At 34.3% G+C, this 18,987-nt stretch overlaps 2 protein-coding genes across 8 annotated transcripts in view; one reads left to right on the top strand and one right to left on the bottom strand.

Annotated features, from left to right (window-relative positions):
- Positions 1-18,987, bottom strand: part of LOC105232012 (sex-lethal homolog) — a 68,869-nt gene that overhangs the window by 43,188 nt on the left and 6,694 nt on the right. The window contains exons 1-2 of one of the 7 annotated variants that reach the window (XM_029552810.2): positions 14,224-14,562; positions 13,099-13,226 (exon numbers count right to left, since the gene is read on the bottom strand). In XM_029552810.2, coding sequence (XP_029408670.2) covers positions 13,099-13,160 — 62 coding nt within the window. In that variant the 5' untranslated portion in view covers positions 13,161-13,226; positions 14,224-14,562. Of the gene's footprint in view, positions 1-10,318; positions 10,985-13,098; positions 13,227-14,223; positions 14,563-18,987 lie in introns of those variants that run through there. The other 6 variants (XM_011213562.4, XM_029552811.2, XM_011213567.4 and 3 more) reach the window with 6 other exon arrangements.
- On the top strand, positions 16,022-18,350 carry LOC105232008 (cytochrome P450 4d2). The gene is made up of 5 exons (XM_011213558.4): positions 16,022-16,371; positions 16,653-17,039; positions 17,128-17,197; positions 17,266-17,831; positions 17,889-18,350. Exons 1-5 carry the CDS (start codon positions 16,215-16,217, stop codon positions 18,260-18,262), a joined length of 1,554 nt encoding a protein of 517 aa, XP_011211860.2. The 5' UTR covers positions 16,022-16,214; the 3' UTR covers positions 18,263-18,350.

Raw genomic sequence — 18,987 nt, 5'->3', positions numbered from 1 at the left:
TTGGCAAGACAATGAAGGACAGCAATGGCGCCGATGAAAAGCGGTAAGCAGCGGCAGGCCATTTACGCACTGTGGCACGCACGTAAACGCATACATGCAAACATATGTATGTACATATGTGTGTATATGCATGAGGACAAGGAGTGAAAGAGGGCTGATAGTAATCTGCTTTTAGGCGCCAGAGCATATTGTAAGATAATTTGCTTTCCGGTACAAACATACACATGCACACTCACAGATGGAGCGTATTATGTATGGATGTAAGTATAAGCGAGCACATATTTGGCCTAAAAACGGCGCGGCAAGTGGAAAAAATTGGAACGGCAGAAAACTTAAATAAAAGCAATTTGAGCGCGGTGGCCAGTAATCGAAGAAGAAAGGTAAAGAAGAAGCGGTGAAATATAGAAATGTTTGTGTTAAAACTTCACTAATAATATATTACAAAAAAATTTTAATGCAATGGAAATATTTACATAACATTACTGCTTTAAAAATTAAAATAAAAAATAAATAAAAATAAGAATAAATTTTATAACATCAAAATATACATTCAAATTGATAATATATTAAATATATTAAATATTAAGAAAAATAAAAAAACAAAAAATTAAAAAACATGAAAAAAAAATTAAAAAATAATTGTATAATATAAAATACTTTCAAAAATAAAATTAATGAAATCAAAAAACTAAACAGAAATGAATAAACATTAAAAAGAATGTAAATTTTTTAAAAACAAAAAAAAATAAAATTAAAAACAAAATAGAAAAAATAATTTCGAAAAAAAATTTTAATACTATAATTTTTTCTGAAAAAAAAAATTTAAAAAAAAAATAATTCAAAAAAATATATATTTTACAAAAATTTACAGAAATGGAAACCCAGCTTTCAAAAATTGCCAAAAAAACTTGAAAGTTCGCATTAAAGTACTTAAGAACACTGATACGCCTAGTTGGACCGACCGCTAAGCAAGCATGCTGCATGTAATATCCCCGACCAACGATGACATTAACCGCACACAACAGAATGCGCACGCACAATCGCTACAGCTACAGCAGCCGAAACACAAAACTCGAGGCAAACCTCGCTAAAGCTGCTAACGCGTGTGATAAGACAAGAACACGCAAGAACGCAAGAAAAGCGCTTCAGGAGAAACAGCAGAAAAAATAGGGAAAATATGGAACATGCGAACCCGAAAATCAGAAGCAACTAGCTAACAGAATGGCGCACAGGTTGTCGAGCAATGCCAGCGAAAGGCGCCAGATGCCTTGTAATATAAGCAGCGCGTCAAGCGGTTGTTTGGCTTGGCATTACAAAGAGGCAACAGACAGGTCACTTGTCGAGATCATATACATACATACATACATATATGAGTCGGTGTGAGTAGCTACCTTTCGAGCCAAGACATTTGCATTTAGATGAGGGAACCAGTGGTTAACTATTAGCTGAGGCATAAACTTGATTGTGACCAGCTTCACCTTTGCACACACCCAACCAAAAATCTACATATGATGGATGGAAGGCAACGCTTCAAATATGCTCTTAAACAGAAAAGGCTTGGTTGCGCTTGTGTGAAGCCGAGCGACAGGCGGATGCTTGGTTTATCTCGTCGGCTCAGTGCGCACATAGACGCAGGACACCAAACCACATGGAAACACACACACACTTTAAAAGCTATCCGTGTGTGCAAGCAAGCAGCAAAGAAGACTTCCGAAATCACTCCCTCCAAAACCGACACTTGCTCGGCGCGCTTCGCTCACGTGAGCTGCTCATGTTTCCTACTTGCTGTCAAAATATATGTACAATGCTTGTATGTATATCCTTTGGTGCATTTTAGTTGCACATTTGTGCAAATTAACGAGGATTACTCAAGAGCAGATAAATAGCGTCAACATGCAGAGTTGCTTAAAGAAGCAATTACTTGCATTTCAGGTATTTACGGTCATATGTTAGTCTAAATGTATGCTAACAATTTGTAAACTCATAATACTAGCACACACACACACATGCAAACATGTTATTGCTGGTTGAACAAGTAAATTCGATACAACAACAACAAGCTGCTGTTGTGTGGCTTAAATTAATGCACATTTTCGTGCATCAATTTGTAAATTTTACCGTTTTGCCATGGTGTGTTTCCGTTGCGGAAACAGACAATAGCCATACTGATAGCGCCTAAATATAGGCAATGTCTATTTTATAGCAATGCAATTTACTTGTGTGGTAGGTGTAAATGGAATTTTGAAGGCATATCATGAAATGCCTGATTTTTACTGACAGCCCCTAAATGTAGGCAGCACCTATTTTATATTTATTGCTTATATGAGAAGCTCTTTTTATAGTATATTTTGCTTTGCCATCAACTAATTATGCTAAAACAAAATTGTTTAGTGATACAATAAACGCTAAGCGCCTTAAAGTATATTTGAAGAATTAGAAACAGAAAAAATTACTTTCCATGACAAAAAACACTTGCTAGGGTGCCAAATTGAAAGCTGACGGGCAAAAATATGGGGCTTTTAAAGGCTCAACGCCTAAAAGTATATTAGAAGAATTAGAATCAGAAAAAATTATTTTCCATGACAAAAAACACTTGCTAGGGTGCCAAATTGAAAGCGGACGGGCAAAGATATAACAAATTTCGAGATGTTCTAAGTGCAATAAGCAGATTTTTTTTTAAATAAACCAATACGTTTTCATAAACGCCTGCAAGTATGCAAGGAAAATATTTCACATGCTGGAAATTACAAAAAATAACGGGAATTTTTAAATGGAATGTTATGGAACGTCAAATATTTCAATAATATTTAATAATTTTAATTATAAATAATTTTTAATAATTTTACTACGATAAAACACGACAAATGGTTTTTGTAAAAATATACATACATACATATAAGTGAAAATTCATCTCGAAAAGTTTCAAACTTTCTTTGTTAATTTTTTAGACTTGGATTTTCATTATTAGTACATTTTAACTGAGTCTAAACGCCTTGTTAATAACTGCTTTTGTTGGCTAGTGTTATCGATTTTCGATACCATCAACACATTTAAATATTATGTTAAAATTTATTTTGATTTGAGTGCTCTTGAGATTAAAGTTTTTGACTAAAAATACCGCTAGTCTAGAGAAAATTCAATACAGTCGAGTCTACGTAACCAGAACGGAGAAAACAAACTTACTTTCAGCCATGTAAGCGCACAAAAGCAGACTACTACTGAAATATTTTACCATTTCTGAGCACTTAATTGCACGGGAAAAAAGGAAAAGAAATATTTTTATACAATTTCGTCAAAATTTTAATATTGTATGATTTTTAATTGTATGGCAACTATACGCTATAAGCGAAAAAAAGAAAAGTATTATTCAAATTATGCTTCACATGTTTCACGGCAAAGCTACCGCAAAGACGCGCAGAGCAAGCGAAGCAGACCTTCATGTGAACAAGCCTGCACAGGATTTTCGTTGCAATTATGAATTTTTATTATGCATTGTTACTTTAAGGAAGCGACATTATCATTAAGCGAGCATATATTTATATATTCGAACATATGAACATACATATGTATGTATACGAGTATGTGCTAGTGTATGTACGCATATGTAAGTACGAGAAATTGCGCTGATAAATAAAAGATATGCAAATGCCTTGAAAATTTTCAAGCGTTATTAACAATCAACTTATAAAAGGCGCACACAGACACGAAAGAAACTGTTAAAAAGTGAATTAATAAAATATGAAGGAAGGAAAAAATTCAGGTCTCATTTCAAACATAAATTACTTAAAGGAAATTGAGCAGCACATAAAAAATGCCGATAAAACGCGGGCGTATAGCCGCTATGTATATATGTGTAACAAACTTTTAGGCGCGTAAGCAAATACACAGTAAGCGGCAGTACATCAATACAACATTTGCGTATAAACTTAACTTTTTTCATTTTGTAAGGCCATTTAGTGTCAGAAATTGTCCAAAGTTCGCGCAACACACATCCTTTCATGTATGTTATACATATTTCGCATGTATGTTTGTAAATGTGTGGGATTTTATGACCTATTATTCCCATTATTTTGATATATTTACAATATATCCTTCACAGCATGCATTGTCAACGACTGTGTGCGCGCTTTGGTAGTAGACCGCCGTGTCGACTTTGTGCTTGAACTGATCTCGGCGCTGTCTGTGCCATATTTAAATTGAAATTGGCAGTGAAATTGCAATCAATGTATTGGCACTATTTTTATTTTTTCACTTTGCCACGCTTTTCTGTGTATTTTCGTCATTTTGCTTGCCTCATACTTTTTGTTGTATCATCAACATAAGTATTTATAATAGTAGAAAGAGAAAATGTGGCAGACTTGGCATGCAATGGAAACAATGCACAGCAATTTTATTATTAATTTCATGATAAACTAAACAGAGAAATTGATTTGCGCAGACTTCCTAAGGAGCTGGAAGAACAAATAGCGATAATTTGCAAATATTTCAAAATGGGTTAGGTTGAACTTTTGTTTTTCTCTCAACTGTCTAAACACTTACATATAATGAAATTATGCCGAAATATCGATATTAATAGAGATATCGAAACAACAATTGCAAAACATTTTCACTGTATGAACTTTTACTGTTTACAAAATCAAATGGAAATGGCGTCTCACTCGCATTTTATACGAAAATGCATGGCGAATTTCGAACATAAATTGAATTTATTGCGAATCAAAGGAAAAATTGCATGAAAAATACATAACAATGAAAAGAATTGTATTGTAAGCCAGGCTTTTCAACGCAAACAGAGTGCGAATAAAGGATATGCGAAAAAGAAATCTTGTTTTCGAAACAAAACCAGAAAGGAGCACAGGAAAAACTATAAAGACAATATGATAACAGTACAAGGTTTTTCTTGTATTATTAATGTATGAAATTGTCTTTGATCGCGGAAAAGAGCAGGCCGTAAAATGAAAATGTGGTGAGTAAGGAGAAAAGAGGTCAACAAACAGAAAAAAACAAACGCCATATTAACATAAGTATGACAGGAACTGCGAAAAAGTAAACAAAAAAAAAGTGAGCGAAGACGAAGAGTACGGATTACAAACGAAGTGAAGTGGATGACGACGAATTTCGTTCTAGAAAGCTGCTGAGCAATCACAAATAAAAAGTTTTCCATACAAAAACTTGATTTTGATCAGACAGTTTATATGTTAGCTAGATGCTAAACAGGTTGGATATGGAAGATTCCGACAAATCAGCAGCTTTTTGGGGTGAAAAGAAGGTTTGCAAATTTTCAGCTCAATAACTCAAACACTGAGGGACTCGTACGCAAGCCTACATCGATTCAGCCCTATTTAGGATCTTCAGCGTTTCCTTCTGGGAGTTTTCATGGAAAACTAAAAAAAAAGTGATAACGGAAAATATTAAGGGGTTATATACAGTTAGGATTTTCAAAAAATCGATTTTTTTGTTTTTACGTTTTCTTAATATATACCTACCTACCTATACACATACAAAATTTTAAGTCGATCCGACGAATATTTTCGAAGTTATAGACACATTAGTGAAGGCGCGCCGACTACAAGTAAAGTGCTTTCAAAACTTTAAACTCGTTTTTCTCGAAACGGTGTTTTCAAAGTCGGTGAGCAAGATTTCTCAGAAACGGCTGAACCGATCGGTCTGAAATTTTTACATAAGCTTCTTAACTATATTTTTTAGTACTTAATCGAAGGATTTCCCCATCCGATGAAAATTTCTTATTTTTAGAAACAATTAAAGACACGAATTTTGGTCGAAAATCGAACCTTTTGCTTTGAGTAGACGCCATTTTTTCAAAAAAATGTTATTTGCTAATTCCTTCGATCAAGCACTAGATTATTTATTATATTAATGAAATTTATCTGGTTTTTGCATTTTAGATGATCCAGTCCAGAGATATCGTGCTCACCGCAAGAAGTCGGACCTCTGCAAAATTGGCAATATCAACGTTCTCGATAATTATTTTTGGCAAAAAAAAAACATGTGAATATAGTTTAAGGTTGTCATAATATACCTGCCAAGTTTCAAATTAATAAACCAAATAGTTTGCTTAGAAAAAATTCTTGAAAAATGCCTTTTTTTCGACCTCCTAACTGTATATAACCCCTTAAAGCAGTCTAGTTAACTACGAAAGTAGTAAGCCGAATTTCAAAGACGACAAAGCTGTTTTACAAAAAAGTTGTCAACTGTGACAAAAAAAATTAAATCAAATCTACGAATGCAACAAAAATGTAAAACAAAAGCTTGCGTACATGCAAGTATAGGTGTCAAAAGTCGCCAATGGCGAGCCAGCACAACTTATTCAACGAGTTACGAAGCAGAAAATGCTGCATTAATTCATGAACGAACGACAAAACTACACAAAAGAAGTGTGGATAAAGTGTGGACAGCAACATGAAAATTTCCATGGGCTGGAAGGCGCAACTACAATACAAAAAAACATGTAAATAAAGTGCGAAAACACAACAAAAACAAGTATATTCAAGTGTAAAAGTAAATAAATAAAGGAAAATGGTTGTTGGTAGCATCTGTATCGAATAAGGAAGCGATGTGTCAGCGCAAAAACGTGACAGCAAACACAGAAAAATGCAGAACGTGGAAAATCAGCACACCAAGGCGACAATAGACATTTTACGATTAAGAAAAAAGTAATGAAAATGAAGAAAACATTAATGAAAGGAACAAATAAAACAGAAAAATATATATACATACATACATATATGTATCTATACAAACATAACCAAGAAGTCAGATTGCGCGTAAGCAACGTGAGTTAAACGACAAATAAAGTGTAAATAAGCCGCGCAGATATAAAAAACTTATGGAATTTAAATAAGTTGCCGGCCAAGACGCCTACTAGTATGCAAAGGCAGTGCATTAGCGGCCGCATAAAACGTTTAAACAACTACTCAACGACAGCGAAAAGTGAAACCCGGGGCGCAGAGTGGTGATAGGCGTGTCGCCGAGTCGCAAGAAAAATGTAGAGAAAAAATACAGAAATTAAAAGCAAAAGAAAAACAAATAACGCAGGAGGAAAATTTATGCACAACTAAAACTTTTGGATAATTTGCGGTAAACGCGGTCGGTCAAACGATCAATAGGTGGGTGAGTAGCACTGCAAAGCTGTCATGCGGCTGCATAAGTGAGCAACACGGAGACGCGCGCGCCGCTTCGCTCGTGCAATTGTGTCAAAGGAAGTGCGATAGTGATGAAGCGGAAATGAAGTCAATGGGGCGACGAAAGCGACAAGTGTGTAAGGAAAGGTACTCAACGCATAAAAGGCACGAGTATGAAGCAAAGGAGGTATAGACTTTTAGGCTTGCTAAAGGCCGTAAGTTCAAAGAAAACGAAAAAATATTAACTTTGGCTACATATAAGCTATAATAACCCTCATGGCATTTATATATTATAAAAGGAGATAGAATGATATGTATCTTGATATTGAACGGTGCGATCTGAACAATTTCTTTGGAGATTGTTGCCTTAGGTGATAATCTATGATAAATGAGCAGCTTCTCGGCAAGAAGAGGACGTCTGCACACTTTTCGATGAATATCTCAAAAACGAAGGAATAAGTTTATACAAACTGTAAAAGCTAGCGATGATTGAAAAGGGAAGAGCATACGCGTCGTACCGCAGGCCCATTGTGCCCCCGGTAGGTAACCAATTTCAGTCTTATCCAGCAAATATAATACGTCCATTCTCATCCGACTAAAGGCTAGTCATTCGCAAATAATGTTCCAGCGTCTCATCATGTATGACCTGCATTCCGCCGAATCCATTTTTGCTCATTTTCTGAAGGTGTTTTTTTAAGAATAAGTGGCCTGTGATGACCACTACAATGTTGTTAAGCTTCCTTTGACCTAAAGAAAAAGCTTTTTAATCTGTCCATCATCAACACTACCTCAATGAAACTTTATGGACCGTATCACTTGTGTTCCAAGACCTGAGGCAATAGTAATCAACAATCCACAGCTCTGAGAGTATCACAACCAAACCACTGAATTGAAAAACTTCCAACCGACAGTCACAAATAATTACCACAGTGTAAATAAAATTAGATATTCAGTGAATGGGTCAACTGGACCAGAAGAAGTGCATATTAATGCAAGGACCTGTTCAGCAGCTTCCTCACGTGGGGGGTGTTGCAAAGGAAATTGCATTTGTTTATGGCGTTAAGTGGTTGCTGAGAGTTAAGCACATTAAGAAGTGCGGTAATAAATTAATAGCGCAGTCATAACAAACTAATGGAAAAAAATACTAGCTGACATAGTAAGCAGTGCCAGTAGCAGCAACAGTCGTAAGCATGCTAATAAAAGTTGTGGCAAAATAGCAGTAGTTGCAGTACTTTCGAAACTTTTCAATTATTTACTGCAAGTCATTGCAGCGGGTGGCGTTAGTTGGTTGCAACTGAAGCATGTACATATATAGGTTTCAGCTTATTCTTACAGCACACATAGGTAGCATCATTGTTTACTTGTGTATGTATGTTTTTTATACTAGCGCTGAGTTCAACTTCCACATTCACTGGCAAGCAATATGATTTTGTTTGTCTGCTACAAAATCAGTTTAGATGCACAGCTACTACGGCTACGTAGCGCGCTGACAGCCCAAGCCCGAAGTTAAGCTAAAGCGTCTGCCACCACTGATTCACTCACACTCCGCGCACGGCTGATTTTCCTAACGTCTGCTGCCTTGCCTTCGGTAGCAAACCATTGGGGATTTTTTAGGATTTGGATTTCAGTAAACTCATTAGGATTTTATTTGTTTGTTTGCACAGCATAAAAGTATTTACTCATATTCAACATTGAAAGCTAACGGCAAGCTATAGAGGCTGTGAAGCACAGCCCGCATGCCTATACGACGGAAGTACTATAGCCATTTGTGGGTTTAACTGAGCGCACACATACTACTGGAAATGTATTTTTGTATACGTATACATATATATTTAGTATTAGCAGGCGTGCACGTGTAAATATGTACTCGTTACTGCATATTTCATTGCTATTTTTACGCGAGCACAAATATGTACACAAGAAAATGTGCGAAAATGGTTTAATTGCACTTCATACGCATTCATTAAATTTTAGAGCAAACAAAATTGCAGCTAAAATTGAATCAATTACTGATCAAGTAGTAATTTAAATCAGTAATAAATTTAAAACTAGTGGAAGGTGCTTGCCACCAAAATGCTCGGCCGTCATTTGTTTTTATGCTTATGCACAGTATATACATATGTATATGTAAATATCGAACTGTGAAACAATTATAATAAAAATAATTTCTTCATAACACCATGTATAATATTTATAAATCAATTAAAAAAGTTCTAACAACAATATATGAAATGTGTGGTACAGCGGTAATAAATATGACAAATGCCCTAGTAGTATCGATAATCGATAACAGTTATGACAGGCTAAAATGGCGTTCACATGGTCGTTTAGTGAAATGATTTTGTACAAAATATAAAGAAATATATAAAAAAAAAATATATAAAAAAATAATAAAAAAAATAAAAAATAATAATAAAATAATAAAAAATAATAATAAAAAAAAATAATAATAATAAAAATAAAAAAAAAAATAATAAAAAAAAATAATAAAAAATTTAATTAAAAAAAAAATAAAAAATTTAATTAAAAAAAAAAATTAAAATATATAAAGAAAATCAAATAATATATATAAAAATGTTAAAACTAAAAAAATGTTAAAACTAAAAAAATGTACATATATAAAAATATAAAACAAAGAAAAATACATTCAATGAAATAAAAAAATATAAAATATAAATAACGTTTAAATATTAAAAAACGCATATGTATAAGTAAATAAATTGCATGCGATTTTTTGTGATTGGTAGTCATATGCAACAGCAATTATGTACATATAAACGCGTTATTATTCTTCAATTACATTTCTGCTTTCTATGGCACTCGCATTGGCTTTTGTTTAAGTAAAGTGCGTGAATCCATTTTTGAAAATAAAATCAAATGCAAATATTCTACTAATGAAAAGTATGAAATTTTTGTTAATAATAAAAATTTGCTGAAAGTCGGAATGAGAGAAATGTGCTTATGTGCTTAAATGTACATTTCAGAAGTATTTGGCCTTTTAACGAATAAATTTGCAATGAAACAATGTTGAAAAACTAGCGAATTACCTAGTTAAATGTATGTACTATATGCACACACGTTTGGCTATTTATAGAAAAAGCGTGTGAAAAATGTGTATATGTATATGACATGAATTAGTTGCTGAAAATATAGGTATGTATTTGTGTAACAATTACCGGTACATAGTAGTTGCGGTTTTCCTTAGTGCCTCCTGCTGCTGCACACGTTTGCAATTTTATCCAAAAAAATTATATTCTTTGTTTGTTTCACAGTAGCAAATATGGCTTCGTCGGATACCCTACGCAGTTATTTTATAATTGCTGTCCTTGTTGAATTATGAATTTCGCAATTTTTATTTACTTGTTGAGTTTTATGGCTTTTTGGGACACAATTTATATAACTTTTTTATTGTTGCTTGCATTATTTACACGCTGACTGTATATTTATTTTTACAAGCAAATTAGTGCTAAATTTAACACACTATTATGCGCGTGTTGATATATATTTTTTAATTTCTTTTTAATATAGTAAAAGTGAGAATGAACTTTGTGTAGATATTAGTTTAATTAATCAATTTCACTATTTTTAGTTTTTCTTTCATTATTTTTTGTAACAAGTACTCAATACTCATAGAAGCCTTGCACACTATTTAAAACTACTAAAAAAAATATTATTATTCCAAATAGATTTTTCTGACTTTGTCCATAAACCTAATATTAAATTTCTTACTAATTTGAAACGCTTTTATTTCTTATCATCTGGGTTGGCTTCTGTAGAAACCAGCTCACTGTCAATGCTAATTGATTTACCTTGGTAGCGTATATCTACAAAAAACACTGTCAACAAAAGACAAGAAAGCAAAAAAACAAAAAACAAGAACAAATCTATGTCTTGAAAGGTCAAAACACCTACACTGACTATGGGGTTGAATTACCGCTAACAAATATAATGGTTAATAAAAAAATAAAAAGTGCCTTTGCATAAAGGCAGAGAAATTCTTCAATGAACAAAGCACAAAAATTAGATCAAGAGAGATGAGGGGAGACAAAGAAAATGTAACTAAATAAGTTTAATGATGTAAAGTGACTCATCAACTGAAATTCAATTTTTTTTTTATATATTATTTCATAAGTAAATGCTTCTATTTTATCTAAATTTTGCAATGGTAAACGCGATACTTTTGCATACATATGTATGTACGTAAACAAAAACACGACTTAGCAAAAACACGTGTGTGATATCGATTTTCGATAGTATATACACACATTATATGTTGCCAACGCCAAACAGCGATGTTGGAAACAAAAGATTTGAGTAAAACTAAAGGCAGCTTTTAGGCGAACATTAATAATAAATTATATTTAAACTAAAATTATGATAAAGCACATTTTAAATTAGAAAATTTGAATTTGCTCGAACAAAACCTACGAATGACATTTGTGAAAATAGCACAACCGGAAGTTGACATGAATGCTAAGAATTTTATCTACCAAATAACATGGTATACAACTATGTGAGCAGTTATGGAAATCAAGGGAAATGCGGTCAAAACATGCCAAATGCCAGTTGAGGTGGATAATAGACAACAGTGGGACGCACAAGGAATAAACATAAAAGCAACAATATATAATATTTAGAAAAGTGGACCAATGGACGAAAAAGACGACAGTGGCACAGAAAGTAGAGAACGAACAGCAAAAGCAACTGAAATGCTAGTTGCACTCTAAAAAAATCTACTACATGTACATACATATGTACAACGGGAATGGCGTACCAAAAACCACAGTAACACAGTAACTAACGCTACCAGGCAGTTATGTGGCATTTCACGTATATTCGTAAGATCTTATGTATAAGCAAGCATATCTTAGCATACTTTTTGGCTGGAAAGCGCACGAAGGCACAAAAAAATCGTATAAAAATAAAATTAAACTAAAAATTTTAGTAAAGCAGAAGAATAAGTAAAATTAGTTGTGAATTGTTTGGCAATGACACCGACGATTGGGCGGCTAGAGGCAAGTTAAACAACATTGGACAGAGTACAAGAAAACCACAAACCAAGCATAGCAGCCAAATGGTCAACCAATTTTTAAGGCAGATTTATGTCAAGGAATTTTACTAAAGTTACGTTTTTTTATTATTTTATATGTAATTAAAAAAATTCAAATTAATTAAAAGAAAAATTAAATTAATATAATGAATCTCCAGTATCAAACAGAGGCATTTACTGCATAATTGTATACCCAACCATATTAAATTTTTATACTTAACCGAGTGAACCAAAATAAAACCTCTATATGCATATTGGAAAAAATCTGTGTTCATTCCACAGCAGTTACTTTGGCAAAATTTCAATAGCAATTTATGTGCATAACTACACAAAAAATCAATACATAAGAATAGATATGAATATATACTATAAGAAAATAATAAACTCAAGTGCCAACAAAACAAAAAGACCATAAATGTATAAAAACAACAATGCAGCATAGAAATGCAGCGGACGAACCGTTGGCAGGAAGTGCACGTGGCTGTTTATAAAAAATAAGACGCAAGGGTGGTATTGTAAAAAAGGAAATAAGTGCATACTTGTGTCTGTTTACAACATAATATAAGTAAAATTAAATTTTTTGCATCGATTATCTTTTCGAGTGTCTTTTGCTGTTGACTGCTGCAAAAGAATGCAAGTTGATTTTTAAGGAGTGTTATGTACATACGTATGCACGTAGAATTACACAGTAGCCTCTGTGAAAACTTTTCAATACTTTTTTCCGAGACTATTTAAAATTAAACCTTTGCAATTAGAAAATGAGACTTCAAAGGTGCATTACATAACAAATTTGGTATCCTATTACATGTAATGATATTAATATTTTTTTACATTATTGTGGAGTTACTAATTTCGTAAATTTTATATGTAAATAAGTTAAATAATAAATAATATGTTCATAAATACCTCGGTCTATAACCATTGAATCCGTATGGCGCATGGCCACCATTATTCATATTCCCAAACATTAGTTATTAAAAAACTGTTTCAGCGCTGCTAATCAAATCCAGCAAAATTAAGTCTTCAAAACAAAACTGAAAAAAAAACACAAAAGTAAGTATGAGCAATTCAAAAACGGCGCAATATGTTTCAGATGTCTTAAAGTGAATAATAAAATATATTATATATACATACATACATATGTATGAAAATATTCAGATGTAATTTAACGTTGTGGCATGATTACGGAAAATTAATTTATTTGCAAACTAAATTACAATAAAAATCATATTTAGTATATCTTTTTTCTAATACTGATAACAAAATGACACTTGCAAAATGGAGGGTCATTCAACTTGTTATCGTAAATTTTTGCAAGTTCTGTCTATTATACTACTAGAGCACTTTCTACGCCCACTCTCTAGGTTTAGCAAACTCTCTATTTATAGTTGCACAAACGCATTTTTGGCTAATTAATTTATAAATATTATTATATATTTTGTACACACACAGACTAGCAATGCCAAGGTGCATATTTTTGAAAGCGCAAAGAACTTCTCCATTCAAAATTCAATAAACGAACTACTTTTCGCTCTTTTAACTCGTTGGATTAGCTTCGCTGCCACGATGCTTGACTGCAGAAATATGCGTTAGCAGCACATACGAGGCAGCGCAGCTATACTAAAGCCTCGTATAGAAATAAAAAATTTAAATTGCTGCTAATAAACATCGAATGTATTTATTATTCTGCTATAAAAACAACACTTTAAAAAAATACACAGATGGAATTGCAAATTATATAGTACGTATTAAAAACTATGACAACCCGGTCCCTGACACAGTAGCGCAGTTGCTGCTCGCGTTCGCCGCATACATTTCGGCCGCCATGCGACTATACCACACCATACAATCAGCGCCATTTTATTTTGGCACAAAAAAACTTTAGCAAGTTAATTAATTTAACAAATGATGTGCTAGACGATACATATTGAAGATTATTTAATATAACAAAAAGTTTTACTACAATTAAGAATATATAAACCACAATCTTATACACACTAGAAATCTTTAAAGTAATATCAGAATATTTACTTTTACACACGGTCGCAGCACGTAAAGAACACTTCTTTTACACCACAAACTTCAGTGTACTTTTATAAGTTTTTATTTAGCAACTTTGTGCACGCACTACCGTTTTACAGCTCTAGACACTATTCTATGTATTTATTGAGCTTTTTTTTACACTTTTCTACCAGTTTTCTAGGTTGCTGTTTCACTAAAATAGAGAAAATTTCGCGCGTTAAATGTACGAAATTTTTCTCACAGCCGTCAAAGTGGAACTGACGCAGTCAACTGCGAAAATGTTGCTCGAAAAATTTCCGTACGCTTGAAAGCGAATGGGCGAAAGCAAGATGAATATATTGACTGAAGTTTTGGGTAAACTCGTTGACAGTTGGTAGTGCAGTGTTGCCAGAAAACAAGGAGATTGAACGAATGATTGATGACTGCCACCATTTAGCTGCTTGAATATAAATAACATGAATGCTTGAGCGTTCAATTAAATTATTTAATAGAAATTTAATTTATTTTGTTATTTAGTATTAAAATATTAATAAATTAATAATAATAAATATTAGTTTATGATGATAATTAATGCTATAGAAAAAACCATAAGGATGGTATTTAAAAATGTCGAAATAATTATAAATTATCAATACCTACATATTTTGAGAAATAAATTTTAATTGAAAAATTCTAAATAATAAAAAAATTAATTAAATAAAAATACAATAATAAAATTTTAGCGGTTAAATGCAATAAAAATTACATTTTAATCAAATAGAGCAACAAATATTACAAAAAAAAAATTATTTTAAAATTTACTGACGATATAAGCAGTTTTGGCTGTTCGCCGCAGACTGCGACACATCTCAAATTTTGTCAGTAGAGGTAGTCGCGCAATTAGACCAATGATGCTATGTCATCGGTCAATGTTAGCCTTATAAACAAATAAAATTTGTTTATTATATTTATATGTATATGTATGTGCATATGTATGAAAGTTGCTAAATGGTTTAGTTCTACTGCTCTAACTGTAATTTTTTCGCTCCTTGCTCTAATGATGTAAAAGTTTCCTCTCTTTATTCACATTTGTTTGTTCTTGTAAATATGTCTGTATGTTTGTATCAGATCTAATTTGCTTCTCCAAAACATGTTAAGAGCACAAGAATCTCAGATGTGCACTCTCACCTGCATATTCGAATAAAACCTTATCTTAAAGTGAGTACAAATAAAAACACTATTCAACAAATTTGCGCCTTTTATTGAAATCGCAGCTTAATGGCTTTTCAAACTGTCCAAGAGTGGTCTCTGTACCTGTATATCGAATGTACATATGTACATTTGAGAATATTTTCCGAAAATTTACATAAGTTGATACGGCAAACAGTTTCGAAGATGTGAGAGATATTTATAAAACATGTCTAACATAGTGTAATCGGCTCCCAAAAGTTCAAAAGCGTTTTTCTCAAAATAAAGTTACCAGAGTCAGGAAGAAAATTTTACTGAAACGGCTGCACCGATCGACTAGAAATTTTTACACGACCTACTTCCATCGACTTGTGCTTCCTGACATTATCAATAGCATTCACTTGGTCACACAGCTCAAGGCAGTACGCTGCCTGTGAGCTCCAATGAAGCTACAAGTTTGTCGCCTTTCGTCCAGCTGATTTTCTCCAATGTTGACTAGTGTAATCAGAGCAAAAATAAACCGAGTCCCATTATTTGTAAACGTGTTTATTTATATGCACCATGTACATATGTACATATGTATATGCATACCTGATTGAGTTTACAGTCGGAAATGGGCGCACTGGGGGAACTTTTATTTAGTTGAGCGCATATTTTCGAACGAATCGGTTGAGTTGCGGATTTGAAACAGTTGTATCCGACTTAAAATTAGAACTGGTTGAAATAGTGCTTACATATATACGCAGTATTTCGAACGAATATTACGTTAAAAGACAACAAAATTATTGCAAACCTGAGACCGTTTTGTTTCATAAAAATCATAAAAAAACACAATGCTCATCGAATTGTTGCTGGTAATGTTCGCTCTGCTCGTACTCGGCGATTATTTATTGAAGAAACGTCGCAATGATATGATACATTATATGCCAGGACCCAAGCCGTTGCCAGTGTTGGGTAATGTGCTCATGTATCGTGGTATAAGCCAAGCAGGTGAGTGGCACTTAATCTTTGTGTGCTTCAGCGGAGTTATCAGCGTGAAATTTAAGTCTGCAAATTGCCTTATCAGTTATGCAAATCTGGCGGCCGCTTTGTGTAACAAGTGTTACATTGCGTTTGCGGTTTCCAAATAATACTGTTTTATTTGCTTTTCCTTAAAGAGTTATCTCCAGTTGAAAGTTTGAATTTGAACGTCAGCTGAAGTTAACGTTTTTTCTAGTTTATATATAAAACCGTTAAATCATTTTTTATTCAGCTTCTTCTATTTTTTTCAGACATTATAGATTTCATTTTGCAAAATCGCCAGAAATATGGAACATGCTATCGCGTATGGTTGCTGAATCAATTGGCGGTATTATTCTCAGATCCTGCCGACGTTGAGGTATTACTCAGCAGTTCGAAATATATTAAAAAGAATAACTTCTATGATCTACTACATCCATGGCTCGGCACCGGTTTGCTCGTAAGCAACGGCCGTAAATGGCATGCGCGTCGTAAGATCATAACACCAACATTTCACTTTAAAATACTCGAGCAATTTGTGGAAATATTCGATCAACAGAGTACAGTGCTGGTGAAAAAAATGGCACAATATGCTGATGGAAAAACGGTACTGAATATAGCACCGCTATTATGTTTGATGACATTGGATATAATTGCAGGTAATTGGTGGCCTTAAGCGCCTGTAGTTAAACAAATAATTGAACAATTATTAATTTTCAAGTGCTTTATATTTGTTTTTGTGCATAGAGACGGCAATGGGTACTAAGGTAAATGCGCAAACGAATCCTGAATTTCCCTACGTATCGGCTGTTATAAGGTAATTAGCTGTCGGTCATGCAAATTTTGAATTTTCCGATAACTATAGCAAATTTATATAACACACAGCGTTACGTACATGTTCGCCAGGCGCTTCACAAACGCTTGGCAGCGTATTGATTGGCTTTTCCGATTGCTCTCACGCAAAGAAGCCAAATTATTCTACGCCAACATTAAGCTGATGCACGATTTCACAGATCGCATCATTGTCGAACGTCGCGCGGTGCTGGAGCAAGAGCTCGGCATTAACGAAACCGCGCCAAACGCCACCGACACCGAAGTGGGCTTGAAACGACGTATGGCGCTGCTGGATGTGTTGCTGCAGTCTAGCATTGACGGCAAACCGCTGAGTAATGAAGATATACGCGAAGAGGTGGACACATTCATGTTCGAGGGGCACGACACCACCTCTAGTGCGCTCACATTCTGTCTGCATTTGATCTCTAGGCATCCGCTGGTACAGGCCAAATTATTTGAGGAAATACGTAAAGTGCTTGGCGCGGACAAAGATCGCCCAGTGACACAACGCGACCTCGGTGAACTGAAGTACATGGAGTGTGTAATCAAGGAGTCCCTGCGCTTATATCCAACGGTGCCGCTAATTGGACGCAACTTCGAGGAGGACGTGGTTATACGTAAGCACACACGCACCAAATTGAAACTAATTACATAGACTTTTATTTATTACGCAGGTGGCAAACCGATACCCGCCGGCACTAATGTCACCATCGGCATTTATATTATGCAGCGTGATCCGAAATATTTTCCCGAACCCGATACATTTCGACCGGAACGTTTCCTTAACGAATCCCTTGAAGATGGCGAATCGAGAAATACGTACGTTTATGTGCCCTTCAGTGCTGGTCCACGCAATTGTATTGGTCAGAAATTTGCCATGTTAGAGATGAAGAGCACTTTAAGTAAAATATTACGGCACTTTGAGTTGCTGCCGCTGGGCGAAGAATTGCGGCCAACATTGACTATAGTATTACGCTCGGAGAATGGCAGTCAAGTGGGCTTAAAGCCGCGTAATTATGCTTCAACGAGCAACCAAGTAGTGGATTAAGTTTAGGCGGGTGTAAAAATTGGGGGAATTTAAGGTGCTTTCGGATTTTATATGGTAATAGAACACAAATATAAGATCTAGTAAAATATTTTTTTTTGTTTCTTTTCATTGGGGGCTTTTTTTTATGCGGCGGGTCCCGAACCTAGCGCACAACACTGTGGAGGGGGTTTTTCGCCTTCTCACTTTAGCTCCCTCTGCTACCCAGAGTTTAATTGTTCTCGGACCGGAAGTCGTGAGCTGCTTGAGCCATATGTAAAAGAAACGTTTCTGACTACTCCGAAGTGAATAGGAATCAGAGAACTTTACTCGCTTGCGTGATCTTCTACACATGACTCCACGTCTGTTAACACGGCTATAATCGCGAAACTGACGATCCAATTTTCGACAGTACAGATCCGAATTAAGAGTTTGGCGATAGGAAGCCAGCTAATAGTAGATGGATCCCTGTCAATCCAACCAAACCTACAATAAACCCTTCCTGACAGTCAATCCTGGTTTGAACACTGTTTGCATTAGCTCGCCGCTATTCGACCACGATCTTTTTCGCTTGACGCTGTCGCAGTTTCCCACTTTTCATCACCACTAAACATCCGCTTAAGAAAAGATTGTTTTTGTTCCGATTCGTAGAGGGAAATTCGTCTCTTGAGGGTTTTTATAACGAGTTTTTTTTATAAGCAGCCTTATTTAAATGGCGCCAAAAGTGCCACGTTTAGCTCCTGAGCAAT

This window comes from Bactrocera dorsalis, chromosome 4 (assembly GCF_023373825.1).
Source record: "Bactrocera dorsalis isolate Fly_Bdor chromosome 4, ASM2337382v1, whole genome shotgun sequence".
NCBI lineage: Eukaryota > Metazoa > Arthropoda > Insecta > Diptera > Tephritidae > Bactrocera > Bactrocera dorsalis.
Note: the sequence above shows the minus strand (reverse complement) of the source record. Positions and strands in the feature narration are given on the sequence as shown.

What these genes read in the sequence shown, in the direction of transcription:
- LOC105232008 (XM_011213558.4), top strand. Translation starts at nt 16,215, where the DNA reads ATGCTCATCGAATTGTTGCTGGTAATGTTCGCTCTGCTCGTACTCGGC. An exon ending in TCGTGGTATAAGCCAAGCAG is followed by an intron (nt 16,372 to 16,652) that starts GTGAGTGGCACT and finishes TATTTTTTTCAG; the next exon opens with ACATTATAGATTTCATTTTG. An exon ending in TACGTATCGGCTGTTATAAG is followed by an intron (nt 17,198 to 17,265) that starts GTAATTAGCTGT and finishes TATAACACACAG; the next exon opens with CGTTACGTACATGTTCGCCA.